Raw genomic sequence first — 18,558 nt, 5'->3', positions numbered from 1 at the left:
ATTTTCCATCAACTTTACGTAGTTGAGAAACCATAGGAGTGAATTTTGATTCCAATAAAGCCCTAAAGTTGCCTTGTTCTTGTTTCCAAAAACTGGGTAGCCTAGATATCTTATTACGTTCTGGTCGGTAATTTTTCATGATTTAGAAATAGTGTTCATTTTTTGTTTTTTATTATTTGACAAACAATCGTTGTTTTTGAATAATTATTTTTTAGTGCATTTTTGATAATGTATTCTTTAAAAGCAGTTAAGAGTCGTAGGAGGCCTATGGGGGTGTGATCATAGAGAGTCACGTCATCTGCATAGGAGGTCCACTGGATCTTAGTTCCTTCCAGTTTAGGTGAATTTACAACCAATTTTTTAAAACTAAAGTTGGAGCATATATGCAGCCCTGCCTAAATCCTTTTTTAACCCTTATTTCTTGGGACAAATTTCCTTCCATACTAAGTCGGATCTTAATTATAGAGTCCTGGTGCACGTTGTATACAATTGACAATAGAGAATCAGGCATCCCAAGGTGTGTTAATTTTGTCCACAATATTGATCTATCGACTAAATCGAAAGCAGATGTTAAATCGATTGACGCCAAATAGATAGGAAGATTTCCGGGGGTCCATGCCGCTCTTTGCATAATATTTATTAAAAGACCTCCTGCATCAGTACCTACATTCCTTCTAAAGCCAAACTGAAAGGGCGACAGAATATTACGCAGATCCATCTAGTTCCGAATACGCTCTAAAACTAGGCTTGCAAATATTTTGGAGTCAACATCCAAAAGGGCTATTGGCCTATAGCTAGTTGGTAAAGCCCTGTCCCCTTTCTTATAAATTGGGACTACGTAAGACATTCTCCAGCTATTTGGAATTAGATGTTTCTTTATGATGTTTTTAAAAAAGAAAAATAGCATTTTGGCCCATAAATTAGCTTTTTCTTTCATAACCCTGTTGCAGAGCAAGTTTGGCCCGGGGGCCCTGGATGGAGAGCTTTTCACAATGATATATTCAATATCTTTAACACAAAAGGGAATATTCCATGTGGCATCTTCAGTCTCTGGTAACGGGACCTATACCACAGTTGGTGGCGGATACAGGCTACTAAAGTGTCCTTCCCACTTCTCCGCATTAACACAAGTTGTCAGAACTTTTGTTTGAGCTTGCCCTCCATTGTTAACCAGTGCCCAGAATCTATGGGTATTTACATCGTACAACGCTCTTAGCATAGCCTCTGCATCTCCCTGAAGGAGCTTTGCGCGCATACACCTTAACTTCGATTTCCATTTATTTTTTATTTCGTGAAGTTCCTGGACTTCCTCCATTGTAGGAGGGCTTGCACAATGCCTACGAAAACCAGAGACTTCACGATTTCTTCCCTGCTTAAGTGTTCTCATTTCGACAGAGTATGCATGCTTGTGCCCTCCCGTACTTTTTACCTTATATTTGATTCCCGCTTTATCTCCGATTACAGATTTGATGTAATATCCAAAGGAGTCGTGACAGTACATTTTTTTTTGGGCATACACATTATTTTCAAAATCTGCCTGGAATAGTAGATTTACTTTCTCGATGTTTGTTTTATGCCAGGAGATTCTGTTCAAATTGGTATTCGTTTCCACTCTTATGTTATAGTATTTAACACCCCCTTCATACGTGTCTACCCACAATGTCATTATTAACATTTTATGATCACTCTCCTTTGTACCAATCAAAGCAAAATCCTGGGCAACATTAAAAATGTTGGTACTAACAAAGATATAATCTATAGTGGATGCCCATTTATCATTGGACCATGTTGTTTTGTCCATTGAGTCTTCCATTAAGTCATTTACTCCTTGCAGGCCCAAACCTCCCAGGAAGACGTTCCATATGTCCCCCTGTTGACATTTCCGCAAGTCAACTCTTTCACCAATTTTACGACCAGACGTGTACTCATTTCTACCTTCGTCCAATCATATTTCAGAATTATAATCCCCACACATGATTATGTGTAATTCCTCATTCATATCCTGACATTCTTGTATTGCAGTGTCTATGGCATCGATAAATGCCTTTAGATCACCTTCAGATTGCCAGTATATATTTAAAATTAGGAGTATGGGTTGCTTCATGCAACGTATTTTAATGAGGGTGGCTATACATCCTTTACTTATATTAAAACATTTTAAGGTTTTAAAGTCAATATTGTTCTTCAAAGCAATTAAGAGACCCCCTTAAGGTCTTCCCTTTAGCTTTTTCTGTGCTAGTTCCTGAAATACAGTAAAACCATCTAATACTATTGGGGTAACCGCCCACGTTTCTTGTATACATAGGACAGAATAGGTAGAGAGCACCGAACATGTATCATAAGAGTATAGCAAGGCTTGCGATCCCCTGGAATTCCATGATAGGAAGCTGAGTTTTGCCATACTCTAGGTTGAATCTTTCATGCCTTGAATTTTGGAGATTGATTCTTGCAGAGTCAGTGCAAGCCGCCTTAACTCAGCCATCTCATTTAAATGAGTCTCTACTGTCTAGCTTCTTTCTTCTTCTCGATTTTTCCTCCCTTGGGTCTCACTGGGATATCCTCCCATCTCTTCCCTGTTTTTTCCCAGAGCCCTGACTGAAGTCTACTATGTCGTACCCAAATCGTTGAAGTGCCACTCCTTCCCTAAGTGCCAGTTCATATGTGGCTCTTGAGTAGAACACAATCCTAACACAATCGTATCGTGTAGGGTGTATGTAATCAATGAGCTTAATATCACTTGATGTAATTAAGGAGAGCCGGGGTATCTCATTGAACAGGAAGAGTATCTGTCCTCTGTGTAATGAAGAGGGACCTCCTATGTGAGCATGAAATTTAATGACGCTAGGGTCCTGCACAAATTTCAGCTCTCTCCATTCTCTTTGATCTTCTGGCCAAGCACTATATAGAGTTTGCTCTTGCTCCTCTATCCTTGAGTTTCTACTAGTTTCCCCCTCCCTATTCTTCCCTCTCTCGTTGTCCCTTTTCCCTTCCTTATCACAATTGTACTCCCTGCCTTGTTCATTGCCCTGCTTTATGTTCCACATTTCGGCTATTTCCCTAATCCGGTCTTCAAAATCCTTAGGCTTATTTCTAGATTTATTTACTATTGGCCCCCCGTCCTTACATTCCGCTCCCTGGTCCCTCCCACCTTCCTGTGTGTTTATCGGAACCGTCCCTTGTTTCTGTACGATCTCTCGTGTATCAGGACCAGCTTCATTCATTTGGGCCCTGTGTCCCTGCTAATGATTTTTATTTTCTTCCACAACTCCTTGCAAAACAAATCTCTGCTGTTGTCTCTCAAAACCTTTATGAGCAAATGACGATGGTCCAGAGTAGATCCCAACGTAGAGGGGTTCTGCAGAATTCTGATAAGAGCCTCTTGTACCAATGTTTTAATATCTTCACTAGGTGTTATTTGCAGCTCACTTCTATTTGTATCCTCACTACCATGCTCGCCCGCTGATTTCGTCTCCTCAGACTGTTTAGAGCTAATAAGATATTTTTGGCTATCTACTGCCTTACTGGGTATTTTGACTTCTTCTGCTTTTTCCACCTTATTGGGGACTCTGTCTGCTATAGGCTCTTGCTTATTTTTTACACCAAAAAATTGCTGAATGATCCTTTTCTCCTTAATAATTTCGACTTTAATTCCGTTCTGTTTCTTTTGTATTTTTCTATAATTTATTTTATTTTCCTTGGACCCTTTATTTTTAGAATTAGCTTTTCTCATTTTCCCTTTATGATTCATAGCTTCTGATAGTGTATTTGTGGCTTCTCCATATTCCTTACTGTTCTTCTCCGATTAGGTTCCCACAGAAGTGTCCATTTCATTCTTCCTGAAATATTCTTGTTTATCCCGTATTTCCTTCACCTCCAAAGCTATTTTGCTTTCTTCATTTAACTGGGTGAAGTCTAGTTGGCCTCCCTCTACTGATAGGCTACATATATCTTAAATGTTAGAGGAGGTATTTTTCATTTTAGGAGAAGGTTGATTAAGTACTCCCCTTCTCACTCTTGGCTCTTCTCTTCAGGCCCTTGCTCTTATTTTCTTTTCTCTGCATGAAACGACAGACACATACGGTGTCTCTTCTTCCTGATTCTGATCACCTCCATTTTCCTGATTTTGTACTTACGTTTAGGCATCCTCATCCTCCATCACCTTCAGTAGTGCTGATGGACTATCCAGCATTTTTCCTACTTTCTGCTCTGTGGTTATTGCTGTATTAATTTCTGTTTTCCCCCGCAGCCTCTCGCCTTGTTGCTCCAGTTTTAATTTTATCTTGGTTAATTAGTATCATTCTTTTCAATTCATTAGCATCTTCCCAAATTATTTTCCCATTACATTCATTCTCGCAAGGTTCTTTTTCTGTTTGGGAGCCTTTATTAAGCATTATCTTATTACTCTTAGGGGAGTCTGTAGAAGTTTCCTTTTTACTCATATTTAAGGCATCTACAAATCCCTCCAGCCTACTCATTTTTTCTGTACACTCTACCATCATGTATCTTAACTCATGTCTCTCGCCATGTGTCCTTTCGTGCCCCTTATCCAGGAGGTTGAGTATCCTGGTTAGGACTGGAAAAGACTCAATTTCTGACATGATTTCACCCCCTTCTAGTTCCTTGCTGGGCTGGGTATACATCAGTTCCTCAGTCTCTTGACTCCTAGGGGGGAACAGAGTTGGTCAGGCTAGAGCATTTGTTTGGAGTTGACTTGCCATCGCCCATTTCCCCACCTACAAAAATGGCCATTGTTTCACCCATTTTGCTCTCATAATGGTCATGTTTTTTTTAAATCTCGTACTCATCCATTATTCCAATAGTGGATTTTTGTAGGTGTACATTTTTAAGTCCACCTCCCCTAGCCCTCGCAGGAGTGGAAGGGACAGTAGATAGCCTGACCCTTCTGTCTAACTCCGCACTTACTGCTGGGGCCAGGAGGGACCTGTCCGGCTGAAGTGTGGAGGGCAGGGAATCATCCATATTTAGTACCGACGGTCTTATCGGTATTTCTTGCATGCTTAAACTTTTCTGCGCTGTCTGTTCAAGGAGGTCTGTCTTCTTGAATGATTCCATTTGTGCCATTATCCGATCACTAACTACATTTGTTAGCGGCGGAAAGTCTATACCACTTAGTTCCCATTTGTCCATCTCAACCACCCCCAGAGCACCCCTAGTATCTTCATTCATTTTAGTGGGGAGGGGACTTATCACTAAGGGATTTATTGTCTGTGTAAATACAAAAGACCCACTTGCAATGATTGTATTTTGCCTCGTCAATTTGCCTCTTGTGTTTTGCTTCTCCACTTTTTTATGGGCCCCACACTGCGTTGGTATTGTGCCACTCCTTAGGGTTCCCACCATACTCCCCGTACAGAAACACCCTCTCCCTGGGGCAGTTTTTTTTTTTTTTTGTTTTTATTTTTTTTTACAGTTCTTACCTTCCTGCCGTTTTCTTTTAGCCCAATTGAGTCATTTATAAGATATCCGCTTAATTTTGCGTGCATAAATTGGAGAATCCACACTGACAATGTCTCCCTTACCTATGTCACCCAAACAGAATTTAACAATCAAAAATCAAAACCTTTCTGCCACCACAGATTACAAATGTTTAGTTAGTGCCAATGTAGAATGCAACACGTTTGAAGTCCTTCACATCAAAATAGCACACTGCCCTTATTTCTCCCGGACTCAAACCTTTCCGGGGAACAAATACAAGGTGCAATGCACCAAGAGCACCATGATTTGCAAAATCCTCAGAGTCAATTAAATTCCCGGCCGAACCCTTTCTTGCCGGCTTTCTTTTCCAGTCCCGCAGCAACCCACAGGGCGTTTGCTTACTTCTTTGTACAGAAGCTGGATTTAAGGGACGTGTGATGGACATGTAACACAGCCCTTACTATCGGAAATCACTATCAAAGTGCACGTCATTGTGCTACTGTAGCAACATATTCACCAGAGAGGACACAGGACTTTTTTTGCCGCCTGCTACTATGGGGCAAAGTGAACAAGCCCTTCGACGGAGCCCGAGATACTGAATATTTCAATCGCAATACCTCTTGTTCTACCTCTATGACGAAGACCAATTACAACCTCTCTCACCTCTCTCACTCGATGCTCGTAATTACACGAACAGCATTTCGTGGCCCCGGACCCCCAGGACAAACAGGCGAAACCGGCACTTCCGGGCAGTTCTTGGTGCGCACGGCAGTGCCTATTTGTCAACCTTTCTGGGTTTGTGGGCGGGGCTTGTCTCTAAAAGAGATATATATATAAATATTTAGGGGACTTAATGTATACTTGAAAAGTATATATGCATATTCAGATATTCAGGTACTAAGTGCCTCACCCTTAGCAACAGAAAAAGCTTAAATCAGTCCATGAAAGTCCACATGAAAATCCACAAAAACACGGTGATCACAAGCACGGCAGGCACAGCAGGCTCTCCCCAGGCGAAACGGGCACTTCCGGGCACTTCTCGGTGCGCGCGGCAGTGGCTATTTGTCAATGTTTCCGGGTTTGTGGGCGGGGCTTGTCTTCTTAGCAACAGAAAAAGCTTAAATCCGTCCATGAAAATCCACAAAAATACGGTGATCACAAGCATGGCAGGCACAGCAGGCTCTCCCCAGGCGAAACAGGCACTTCCAGGCACTTCTCGAATAGACTAAATGAGAATATACTTGAATTGCGCTAACAGGGAATACAATGATGATGTGAATACTTGAAGCATACTGCAATTGTGTATACGAGAACGTTGTGCAACACTGGCAGATGTCTGGATTGTTATATAATATAATTTGCCAAAGTAGAACTTTACCCATGCCATGAAACCTGGAATAAACTGTCTGGCATAGTGCACACTGGCTATACTGAGATTGTAACACTGGGAAAATACCCAGTTGCAAAAAATGGGTTGATATTGGGTATAGTAATGTCAGAATATACTGGGATTGTACAACTCTGAATATACTATTGTTGGACAACTAGGAAATATACTTGGTTGTTACAGCCGGGAATCTAGGCGGCTTATACAGATATCTATGTTAAAGTGAGAATAAACCACCCTTTTGCTATCTGAAAGTATACTGATAGTCGCACCTGAAATACACTTGACCTGTCCAAACTAGGAAAATAGGAGGATTGCCAAACTAAGAATATACTGGGTTAGTCAATGTGAGTGTATGTTGTATTTGTGCAGATTGCACATATACCCTTGTTGTAAAACAGTGTGTTTTGGGGAGATATATAATGGGAATGGGAAGGGATTTTCAAAACCTGAATATGCTGGATCTGGAGAAACTGTGAATATATACTGAATGATGTTTAAATAATCACATTGAAGTATGATGTTTATACTGGGAGATTTCTGGGGCTGTGCAAATTGTAAATATACTGGGATTTTACATACTAGGCATAAAGTAACAGTTTTGGCTTTTCTTCTGATTTGGCATTCTCTGTTCTCTTGTAAGGTTCTGGATACTCAGTTTTAGACTGGAAGATATTTGGACTGTAGAGCTTACAGGTGTTAATCTATTGTTGAGCTTCAATTCCGGATCTCGAAACCGGTTTACAGGAACACGTTTTTTTTCCAATTTCAAAGTTGAGTATGGCAGATAATATTGTGCTAAAATCTCAAGTGTGTGGACCAAGCAGTTTGTTTTCTTTCTTGGGAGAATATCCTTATTCGATCGTACAACCTATGCGCTCTAGGGAATAATAGTGGCTGGAATTGTTGGATGTATTTGCTGTTCATGAATTCTAAAGACCTCTTCAATGAAGCTGCTTTTCTCCTGTCTTCCTCAGCCCCAGACGTTGTCCTTGCAAGATGAGCCGAACTCCAAGGAAGAACTCCCTAGACTCGCCATCTTCTGACTGCTCAAGCTCCAGTGCTGACCCACTAGATACCTTGTCCATGGATGATTTTTGGACAGAGGTGGAGAACATTAATCAGAGCAACGACTCCGACCCCGAGGATGGGAGCTCCCCAGACTCCAAAACTCCTGAAGGTAGGCTATGTAGAGGTGTTGTCAGGCAAGCTAGAATATGTTCTTCCCTTTCGTTCTTTTCTCATTTGGCCATTTTGATTTTATCTGAGAGATAATATGTTGAAAGTTCTTGTGATTTTCTTTCCTCAGTATCTTTTAAAAGCAGCTACTGCTGAAAGCTCTAGCAATCTGTCCCTTCCACAGCCTAACTGTTCCTGTAAACTCCTCATCAGCAGAGCAATTGCACACACCGTTACCTGGAAAAGACTGGGGCTGATTGTAATAGCTGAAACCATCTGATGATCAGATGCAACACCTTCTGCAAATGCAAGGGAGAATATGCTTCACGCTTTGTTATTTGGAGACGGTGTGACGTCTATTTTCAAAGGATAAACTCTGTAATCTTAGGGACCAAGGCTTACGTTTTTGTATCCCTTTTTACAGTGGGAATAATTTCAAGTTGCAAGCTACTGACCAGGCATGAAAAGGCACTTGCCCCCACAGTTCTACATATGCACGTAGCACACAATTTTTCCTCATTGGGAGTCAATTTTCACGTGCCAGAAGAGCTAGTGATGAGTGCACATTTTGGGGCTGGTCATTATATGATGGGTTCAATGTCTCAATCGTTTTCTCCCAATTCACTATCTTTTACTCTTTTGGAGTGTCTCAGACTTGGCGCTTTTTTATGTCTAGTCAGAAAGAGATTTTACTCTCTTTCAGAGTTATATAGAAGGACCCTGGTGTCTAATAAATGAGCTGATTTGCGATGGTGAACGTGCTGTACCGGTGTAAGCTATTTTGTAGCAGCTGGTTCGGCCTGGTAAGTGGGGAGAGTGTAGTCAAATGTTATTTTAAGAGCGCTTTTTTTCTATGCAACTTGGTACATTTATCTGTTTTGACGCTTTTTTTGCTGCATCACAGTGTAGATTAAAAATATGAAAATAAATATGCTACCCATAGCAATGAGCTGTATCTGATGCATAGAGAGCCTTCCATTCGGATATTACATCTTCACTAAAGGAGTGTCTTCACAGGCACCATCTTGGAATGGTAGAAGATATTGTTTACTTGTGTTTTCCCTGCATGTTAATGATTCTGCGTGTAACATCTTTAAGCTGCACTTTGTAACGTACATTAGCACACATTGGATGACAATCCCTTCCTTGGAAGTGGAGTCCATGATTACATGGTATTTCACTACTGTTCCCTCAAGTGGTACTGCCAAACCTTCCAGTGTCTTACTGATGGCGATTGTCTTGATTAAATGCGAGGCTCCCAATGAACAATCAAAGCATACTTCCTTAAAATGCCTCTTCAAACACACGTCTCAAGCTTCGAAATTTGCGCAAGCTTTCCTCTCATCACAGTCCACCCGATAGTAAGCCTTTGAACTCTTGTGGGGAGTGTGGGGACTGCGTGTATCTGAATGGAAACGTCGTTCGCATTGCCCTCCCACAAACACTCCCACATAATGCTGTTCTCTGTAACTGTGAGCTAGTCGATAAAAATAAAATGGAAACGCTGACCCACGGCATAAACGGCGCAAACACTGTAAATGTCAACACCTTATTGCTACATGTTGCAAATCAAGTGGGCACATTTTTCTGTACAATGTTTTACTTTTGACATTTTACTGGTATAAACCTCTTTCATTTGCCAACTGCTTTGACCTTGATGTATTAAAGGCTTCATGTTTTGTTGTTAATTTTATCATGACTTTGTTTCTCAGGCGACCATTCATACCCATCTTTTCGAATCATTTTAATATAATAAAAAATGATTTATTGTGAGCGGTCTCGCCTTACCTTACACTCTATAATGCCAGGCTGGTAGTTGGGGTGACCATGTTTGTTGCTGCCCCACTATCCATCTACTCCTCTCTGGCCACTCAACCCTTTTCTTTGTCACATAGGATAGGCGTACAGTGTCTAATGGAAACTACAGAGCTTCATAGCTGTGCAAGTAAAACCTGCGTAATTCCGGAACCCATCCTGGTTGGTGCTGATCAAGGGAATGAAGAAAAAAAAGCATTTCCATCCATGTTTGTGCGATGGAAATGCAAGTGTGGCAGCCGAGGTTCAACATGTGGCTGTCGCACTTCAAAAACAAATCATGACCGGATCAGAAATGATCCTGCCATGATGTATGCCTCCCCTCGCTCCTGTTTCAGGAGGCGAACCCATTTCAGGGCATTTGAAAGCGCATCCAGTTTGTGAATTCCGTGAAATCTCTCCACCCTCAACCCTTCATTTGCACAAATACTAAAGGGCGGAAAAAGGACATTTAAATGTGCGCATCTAAGATGGGCTCATTCTGATGCTTCGAGTGAATTTGTCTTTCTTTTAGCGCAAGTGAGGAGATTCACTTGGCCCCAAAAAGCTTCGAGAACTCTCGGAATAATACAACAATGTTGCCCCGAAATTTGTGACATGTGGATTACTGCGCCTTTGAACGATAATAGCATGCCGACCCACCACTACACCGGCTAATGGGAGCAAGGGTTTCGGCGTGTCCCCCGCTCACCTTTCACAGTGTAGTGGGGGTCGGGGGTGTCCCCTGCTTCCCTCAGATGGTAGCAGGGAGACAAAGAGAAAAAAGAATGAAAAAAGGACACTGAGGTCAGTTCAGACCCACGTTAGTGGGCGAGAACTGACACTGCAGGGTCGGAGCAGAGACGATGGCACACTTCACGGTGTGCCGCCAAAAAGGTAAGTGGGTAGGAGGAGGCGGTTATGGGCATGCAGGGCACAGTGATCTATGTGATCACCACGCCGCACCATAATGGGGAGTCAGCAATTTAATTGTCGACATTATGTGTGGTGCAGTGATCACATAGATTCAAGAATCTGGCCAAATCGGTGTCATGCACTGGGTAAAACGGAGACAAAACATTAAAGTAAAAGTGAGTTCTAAATGATACCCAAGTGAAACAAGCTTCAGTAACACTGATTAGCCTGCTTTGTAAATGTAAGGGTATGTTTTTGCAAAATCCCCAAGAGCGAACACCAGGTTTAACCTGAGCATTTGCAGAGCCTGACCAATTGGCTTTTAGAGTGTGTTATTGAAGATTTGAAGCGCATGACCAATGCTACCACCACTCCATAATGTCTGCTTGTTTAGGCTATTAGGTGGTGCTTTACCTATAAGCCGAAACTATTACATTGGAGTACACCTAGGGAGAAATGGCATATAAGGGACACAAAGCTTTTAGGTGTTTGGTTATTTATCCACCCATTGACTGGCCATGGCCATGCTAATCCCAATGGCCGTTTCCACTCACTACCTGCTAGGTCAAAAATCAGTATGCCTTTATGGGGTCATAACTCAACACATCAATACAAATAATGGGATTGATGTTGTAATGTTGGGACCAATCACACGATACCTGCTTCCCTTAGTAGGCTGCTTATTTAGGTGGTTTTGTGAAGGATGCAGGCGAAGCAGTGAGAGCCCTACTACAAACACTGCCTCCTGTCAGCAATCAGAAACTACACGAATCTGCTAAGCAGCTGCCTCACATGCTAACCTTCAACTTGTCACTTTCGCGGTCATCGTTACAAGGACCTGGAAATGATATCTGGCCCATTAAGGCCCCAAATACTCGTTTTGGAGACCTTCTGACAGCCCAAACAAATGGGGACTATATGCCTCGAAATACCACTTCTCGCAGAGGAATAACAAGTACTACAGAGTCCCACCCCGAAAGGGACAGTTATGAGAGACCGACATCTTTCTTGTGTCCCTTGCACAACAACCAGATACACACAGCAACGACTCCATCCCTTCCCCACGCAAAAGGGATTCTTGAGGAAAGGGAACTCCATGTATACTACAGCAACAATCTGGGAGAAAGAGTCTACTTGGGCCAGATCATCCATCAAAATCTAATGAGAGAAACACGCAAAACAGAAAACAAAATACAGTACGGACAGTTTTTAACCTGCCATTACCACAAACACTTTGACAGACTACCTACCACTTTGGACCCCATGAATGGAAGCCAGAAGTGGAGTGACAGGACAGAAGCACCAACCTAACAGCTTGCAGTAACATACAGGAAAGAAATCCAAAATGACTGACATATTTGTAGGCGTGTACCCAAGACTCGGAACTACAATGAATCCCTTCAAACTGTGCATGCTCAGAAAAGTCTCCTACTCGTGAAGGAGAACCTTGATGCAAGGGAGCTGGAGTGAAAGAGGCAACCTGGAGAAATGTGGAGTATAAAAGAAAACCCAGAGAGCAAAGGAAGGTGAAGTGAAGCAGAAAAACCAGACAGCAAAGGAAGGTAGAGTGAAAGAAAAAAACAGAAGAAAAGTGAAGTGTAAGAGGAAACCCTGAGACCGGAGGAAGGTGGAGTGAAAGAGAAAACCTGCAAAAATGTGGCATGAAAAAGGAAACCCGGAGAGCAAAGGAAGTGGAGTGAAGGTGAAAACCTAGAGACTGGACGATGGAGGAGTGCAAGAGAAAACCCCGGAGATTGGGGAAGGATGGTGCAGTGAAAAAGGAAACCCAGAGACTGGGCAAAAACCTGATGAGTGGAAGATAGTGGTGTGAAAGAGGATACCCGAAGACTGAAGGATTGTGGCATGAACAAGAAATCCTGGCGACCAGAAGATGGAGGCATGTAAGATGAAAACTGGAGAAAAGTGTTATGAAAGTTGGAAGCCAGAGGCTAAAGGATGGGGGTGTGAAAGAGAACACCTGGATACTGGTGAAAGGGACAACACAGAAAAGGGAGAAGTGACAGAAGAAACCCACAGAAAGGTGGAGTGAAAGATTAAACCGTAGAAAGGTGGAGTTAAACAAAGCCTGGAGACTGGAGGAAGGTGGGGTGACCTGATAACCAGAGGATGGTGGCATGAAAGAGGAAACCTGGAGCCTGCACAAATATGGAGTTAAAGGGGCAACACAGAGACTGATGGAATGAAAGAGGACACCCGGAAAACAGTCGCGCAAAAGATGAAAGCAGAGAAAAGTGGAGTGAAACAAGACAGTCTGGAGGAAGGTGGGGTCAAAGGATACCCGGAGACCCGAGGATGATGGTGTGAAAGAGGAAACCTGGAGTCTGGCAAAAGTAGGGAGTGATGGGTGCAACAGAGAGACGGGTGAAGTGAAAGGTGCAATGCAGAGAACGGTGGAGTGAAAGAGGAAATGCAGAGACGGGTGGAGTGAAAGAGTAAACCTGGAGAAAGGTAAACTCAAAGATGAAACCGAGAGACTGAGGAAAGGTGGCGTGGAAGAGAAAGCCCCAAGAGCAGAGAAATGAGGAGAGCGACAGAGGGAGAGAGACAGACCCATAAGAGTGGAGTAAAGTATGGGAGAAAAACAAGAGGAGCAGAAGAGGATGAGTGGGGCAGTTTATACCCTGGGCAGAAAGGGGGAGGCTGTGGCTCATGAACAATCAAGGTTGTATCCTTTGGAAAAGCCGAGAAAGGCGAACCGCAGGCTACAGATAGAGAGGGGATGAAATTAAAATAATGTAAAAGCACTGACCAAAGAGAGAGAAAAGGCAGAACTACCAGCCAAGGAGAAGGCAGGATAAAGCATAGGCTGAGACCCGGACCGGGGAACTGAGACAAGATGGAAGTTTTGCCAGGGTACAAACCCCGCGGACAAGAAAATAAACTTGTAGCACCCACAACCTTATGAACCATCCTAGCAAAACGCATATATTGCTTAAACTTAAGTTTGTTGTATGCTTCATTTGTAATGCTTTCTTACAGTAGCCTTCAGGCTAGCTCAATTAGTCACATCACTTGCATTTATGCATTGTCCATTGTTCCACTTTCAAGGATGTAGGTAATCACCCCCGCCTTACCCCAGTAGTGGCAATGCCCCTGCCAAAAAAATATATAGGCTGCAGAAAGCACAAAATGCAGCAGTCATACTGGTGTTTGAAGTGGAGAAGTCCACACCAATTTCAGGGCTTTGTCGATCAATTTATTGGCTGGCTTTGGAGGACAGGATTAAGTTTAAGAACAGATGCATCATTTTTAAATGCCTGAATAACTTGGCTCCCTCCTACTTGTGCAACAAGTTACATTGCTACCAACCATCACGGCCCCTAAGGTCAAAGCATAAATTCTGGCTCACTATCGCTCAATCACGCTGTGTATCTAGAGGAGACTAGATTTTCAGTTTATAGACCAAAGTTATGGAACAGTCTACCACTGGAGATCAGGACAATCGAGTCCATGCCCAGGTTTAGAAAAAAAACGTAAAACCTATCTGTTTAATAAATAAAGCTGAGGATGTGTGGCTAGGGACATCATAGTAACTTCCCCTGACTGGGAAATGTACTGCTGATATAGTTGTAACATCTGCGCCTTGATAGGATTGGGTTTGTCACAGCCACACAGTACAAATATCTCAATCATTCAATAGGAAAAGGTAACTCCGCCCAGGAATACACATGAAGAAAAACAAATAGATGCCTGGCTTGTTAGAACATTTTGTAGAGGTACAGTATGAGCAAACAATGAAATCATGCTAGTATTACCACTGCAAGAACATTCATGGTGGCTTTGCCCCAAAATGCCAGTATTTGTCCCAGTAAAAACACACCTGCGATGGCTTTACCACAACATGCCAGCAGTTGCCCTTGTAAGAACAGACCTTTGATGGCTTTGCCACAAAATGCCAGCATTAGCCCATGTAAGAATATGCAATGTCTTATATTAAGCCATAATTAGGGTAACATCAGAGTACAAGTGTGCTTTGGTACCGCTCTATTCAATTTGGTGCTGATTTCAGGGTAGTCATTGAAAGATCAAGCTTACCTGAATTTGAATGGAAATACTAGTTTTGGGCAGCACAGACAGCGTACAAACATTTTGCTCAATTGAACCGACCCAAAAAAAAGAACAATTATAATAGAACTCGATATAATATCATAAGTGAATTATGGAAGGAGCATGGAATTATTGAAAGTGTCTTAATTAGAGTAACCGTCTTGAGAAAGACCTAGGGGTCGAAACACCTGTCAAATAGAAACTTTATGGGAACATAATCAGTCAAATGTATATGATAATTAGCGGAGAATCATAAAAGATACTGTATTTAGTGTATTGATTTGTTCACTTCATTGTAAAATTGAATTAAAAATCCAAGAATCACAATCAATGGATTAGCGTAATCATTACAGCTGATTACCTTGATGTTTATCTCAGTCTGTTGTATATATTTTTGGATGTTATATCTATTAATCTGTGGTATTTTGTATTATGGTGATATTTGGTGGTATTTTATAATCCTTGGCATTATATTGTGGTAACATGTTGGGGTATTTTTATGGTGGCGAGACTGATTTCAGAATACTGCCTAATAATTATTTTTACCAGGATTACAAACAACAAACAAAATAATGGATTTGATACACTCTGGATAGATGGCTCGTGCTCCCCTGTGGTACTTCATGTACAATACCAGACTACTCCCTTTTGGCAGAGTTTCAACAATTGTAAAGCATGCAATTGAAATACTGCACATTTATTCAATCTCTCTAGATCATGGGTGCACAACATACGGCCCGCGGGCCAAGTGCGGCCCGTGATGCTGCTGGATGCGGCCCGGCAGGGTTGAAGACTTTCCTAATGGAAGGCGGCCCGCAAGCAGCAAAGGTCGCCCTCCATTAAGAAAGTCTTTGTTTTCCTTGCCGGGCCATGAGTCACGCAGTGTGTGTGTGTATGCTGCCAGGGAAGCTGGGGCTCAGTGACCTAATCTGCCCTGGCAGGGGTGCAGAATAGGGGGGGCTACGGGCCCTCCTCCCCCCCACACCCCTGGCAGAATGAAGTCGGGGCTGAGCAATCCCCACCCCCCCACGGGCCGCACAGAAGAGGGGCCGTATGGAAGGCCCTTTCTTCCATCCATACTGTCTCTCTCTGGCGGCCCGGGTAAAAGCCGGAGAAAAAAGATGTTTAAAAATGGAGGGACGGATGCAAAGCAAGAGGCTCTTGTTTTGCATCTGTCCCTCCATTTCTAAAAATCGTTTTGGGTTGGGTATACTTCTACATCTGTGCACCGGGGTGCACAGATGTAGAGGTACACCCAACCCAAAACGATTTGGGCAGTGCCAGAAGCCTCGCCAGCGTTCCAGGACGTCTGGGTAAGTACATGGTGGGGGGGCTGTATGTTTGTGTGTGTGTCTGTCTCGGCTCCGTCCTGTGTTTTTTGTTTTTGTATGTATGTTGAGATGCGGAGGTGGGGGTGTGTGTCGGGTGTGTTTGTATTTGTATGTCTGCATTGTATGTTGAGATGCGGAGGTGGGGGGTGTCGGGTGTCTATGGGTGAGTTTGTATTTGTATGTCTGCAGTGTATGTTGAGATGCGGGGGTGGGGTGTGTCGGGTCTGCCTGAATGTGTTTGTGTGCAAGTGCAGTGTATGTTGAGATGCGGGGGTGGGGTGTGTGTCGGGTCTGCTTGAATGTGTTTGTGTGCAAGTGCAGTGTATGTTGAGATGCGGGGGTGGGTTGTGTCGGGTCTGCCTGAATGTGTTTGTGTGCAAGTGCAGTGTATGTTGAGATGCTGGGAGGGTGGGGGTGGGGGGGGTTGGGGGGGGTGGGGTCGGGTCTGCCTGCACGTTCTGTGTATGTTGAGATGTGGGGGGTCAGAGTCTGTATGCGTGCATGCTTGCGAGTTTGTGTGCTGAGTTGGGGGGGGGGCTCGAGTTTGTATGGGTGTATGGTGTATGCTTGTGGGTTTGTGTGCTGAGTTGGGGGTGGGGGGTTCGGGTCTGTATGGGTGCATGGTGTATGCTTGTGGGTTTGTATGCAGGGGTGGGGGGGTTGGGGTCTGTATGAGTATGGGGCATAGTGTTTGCATGAGGGGTGGGTGTTATGGGGCATAGTGTTTGGTTGAGGGGTGGGTGTCTTGGGGCATTGTGTTTGCATGAGGGGTGGGTGTCTTGGGGCATAGTGTTTGCATGAGGGGTGGGTGTCTTGGGGCATAGTGTTTGCATGATGGGTGGGGGCCATGGGGCATAGTGTTTGCTTGAGGGGTGGGTGTCTTGGGGCATAGTGTTTGCTTGATGGGTGGGGGCCATGGGGCATAGTGTTTGCTTGAGGGGTGGGTGTCTTGGGGCATAGTGTTTGCATGAGGGGTGGGTGTCTTGGGGCATAGTGTTTGCATGAGGGGTGGGTGTCTTGGGGCATAGTGTTTGGTTGAGGGGTGGGAGCCATGGGGCATAGTGTTTGCTTGAGGGGTGGGTGTCTTGGGGCATAGTGTTTGCATGAGGGGTGGGTGCCTTGGGGCATAGTGTTTGCATGAGGGGTGGGTGCCTTGGGGCATAGTGTTTGCATGAGGGGTGGGTGTCATGGGGCATAGTGTTTGGTTGAGGGGTGGGAGCCATGGGGCATAGTGTTTGCTTGAGGGGTGGGTGTCTTGGGGCATAGTGTTTGCATGAGGGGTGGGTGCCTTGGGGCATAGTGTTTGCATGAGGGGTGGGTGCCTTGGGGCATAGTGTTTGCATGAGGGGTGGGTGCCTTGGGGCATTGTGTTTGCATGAGGGGTGGGTGCCTTGGGGCATTGTGTTTGCATGAGGGGTGGGTGTCATGGGGCATAGTGTTTGCATGAGGGGTGGGTGTCTTGGGGCATAGTGTTTGCATGAGGGGTGGGTGTCTTGGGGCATAGTGTTTGCATGATGGGTGGGGGCCATGGGGCATAGTGTTTGGTTGAGGGGTGGGAGCCATGGGGCATAGTGTTTGCTTGAGGGGTGGGTGTCTTGGGGCATAGTGTTTGCATGAGGGGTGGGTGCCTTGGGGCATAGTGTTTGCATGAGGGGTGGGTGCCTTGGGGCATAGTGTTTGCATGAGGGGTGGGTGCCTTGAGGCATAGTGTTTGCATGATGGGTGGGGGCCATGGGGCATAGTGTTTGCTTGAGGGGTGGGAGCCATGGGGCATAGTGTTTAATAAAAATAGGGGTTGAAAAAGCCTCCTGCCACACCACGCCCCACCGCGCCTACCGCCCCACCCACATTTACTTTTTGGCCCACTATAGCCATCATGTAAGGTACTTTCGGCCCTCTGTCAAAATCAGTTGTGCACCCCTGCTCTAGATAAACAGCTCACGCGGGCTACTTTACTTTGAGATATTTCTTACTGCACATCTGTCTCCCTAAGCATGTCAAATGAATGGGACTGAATGCGGAATATATACCACGAGACAAGTTGCATTTGAATCTGTTTTTTTATTGTACAATAGAAATTCCAAATTACACAGAGAGACTCTTATGCTCTCATTGTACTTCAAAGTGCAAGTACATTTCTTCTTGTAATAGCTTTCAGTGTTTTATCTGTGCAAAACCCTGCCAACTGCCCTTGGCATCGTAAAACTTGACAAGAGAAATGCATTTTTTTAAAAACATAGTAAGACTTTGAGAAATATAAACGCAGGATTACATGCACGTTAAAAAGGAGACAGCACCTGAAAGGAAATTATTTATTTCTCCTAAACTATCTGTTATCACTCAAATCAGAAGCTCCTCACTTAACTTCATATTTACCTAGATTTGTTGTCGGTATTTTCGACTCAATTTGGCTGGGGAATCTTCCCCCGTCTTTCTGCCTACCTCGCA

At 43.8% G+C, this 18,558-nt stretch overlaps 1 protein-coding gene across 4 annotated transcripts in view; it reads left to right on the top strand.

The window, feature by feature from the left end:
* ARHGAP40 (Rho GTPase activating protein 40) overlaps positions 1-18,558 on the top strand; it is a 645,040-nt gene that overhangs the window by 393,555 nt on the left and 232,927 nt on the right. For all 4 annotated transcript variants that reach the window (XM_069652367.1, XM_069652368.1, XM_069652366.1 and 1 more), the window contains one exon: positions 7,801-8,003. In XM_069652367.1, coding sequence (XP_069508468.1) covers positions 7,823-8,003 — 181 coding nt within the window. In that variant the 5' untranslated portion in view covers positions 7,801-7,822. The remainder of the gene's footprint in view (positions 1-7,800; positions 8,004-18,558) is intronic.

The sequence above is a fragment of the Ambystoma mexicanum genome, chromosome 3p (genome assembly GCF_040938575.1).
Source record: "Ambystoma mexicanum isolate Mex_15411 chromosome 3p, UKY_AmexF1_1, whole genome shotgun sequence".
Taxonomy (NCBI): domain Eukaryota; kingdom Metazoa; phylum Chordata; class Amphibia; order Caudata; family Ambystomatidae; genus Ambystoma; species Ambystoma mexicanum.
The sequence above is the reverse complement of the archived record's forward strand: the minus strand, read 5'-3'. Positions and strand labels throughout refer to the sequence as shown.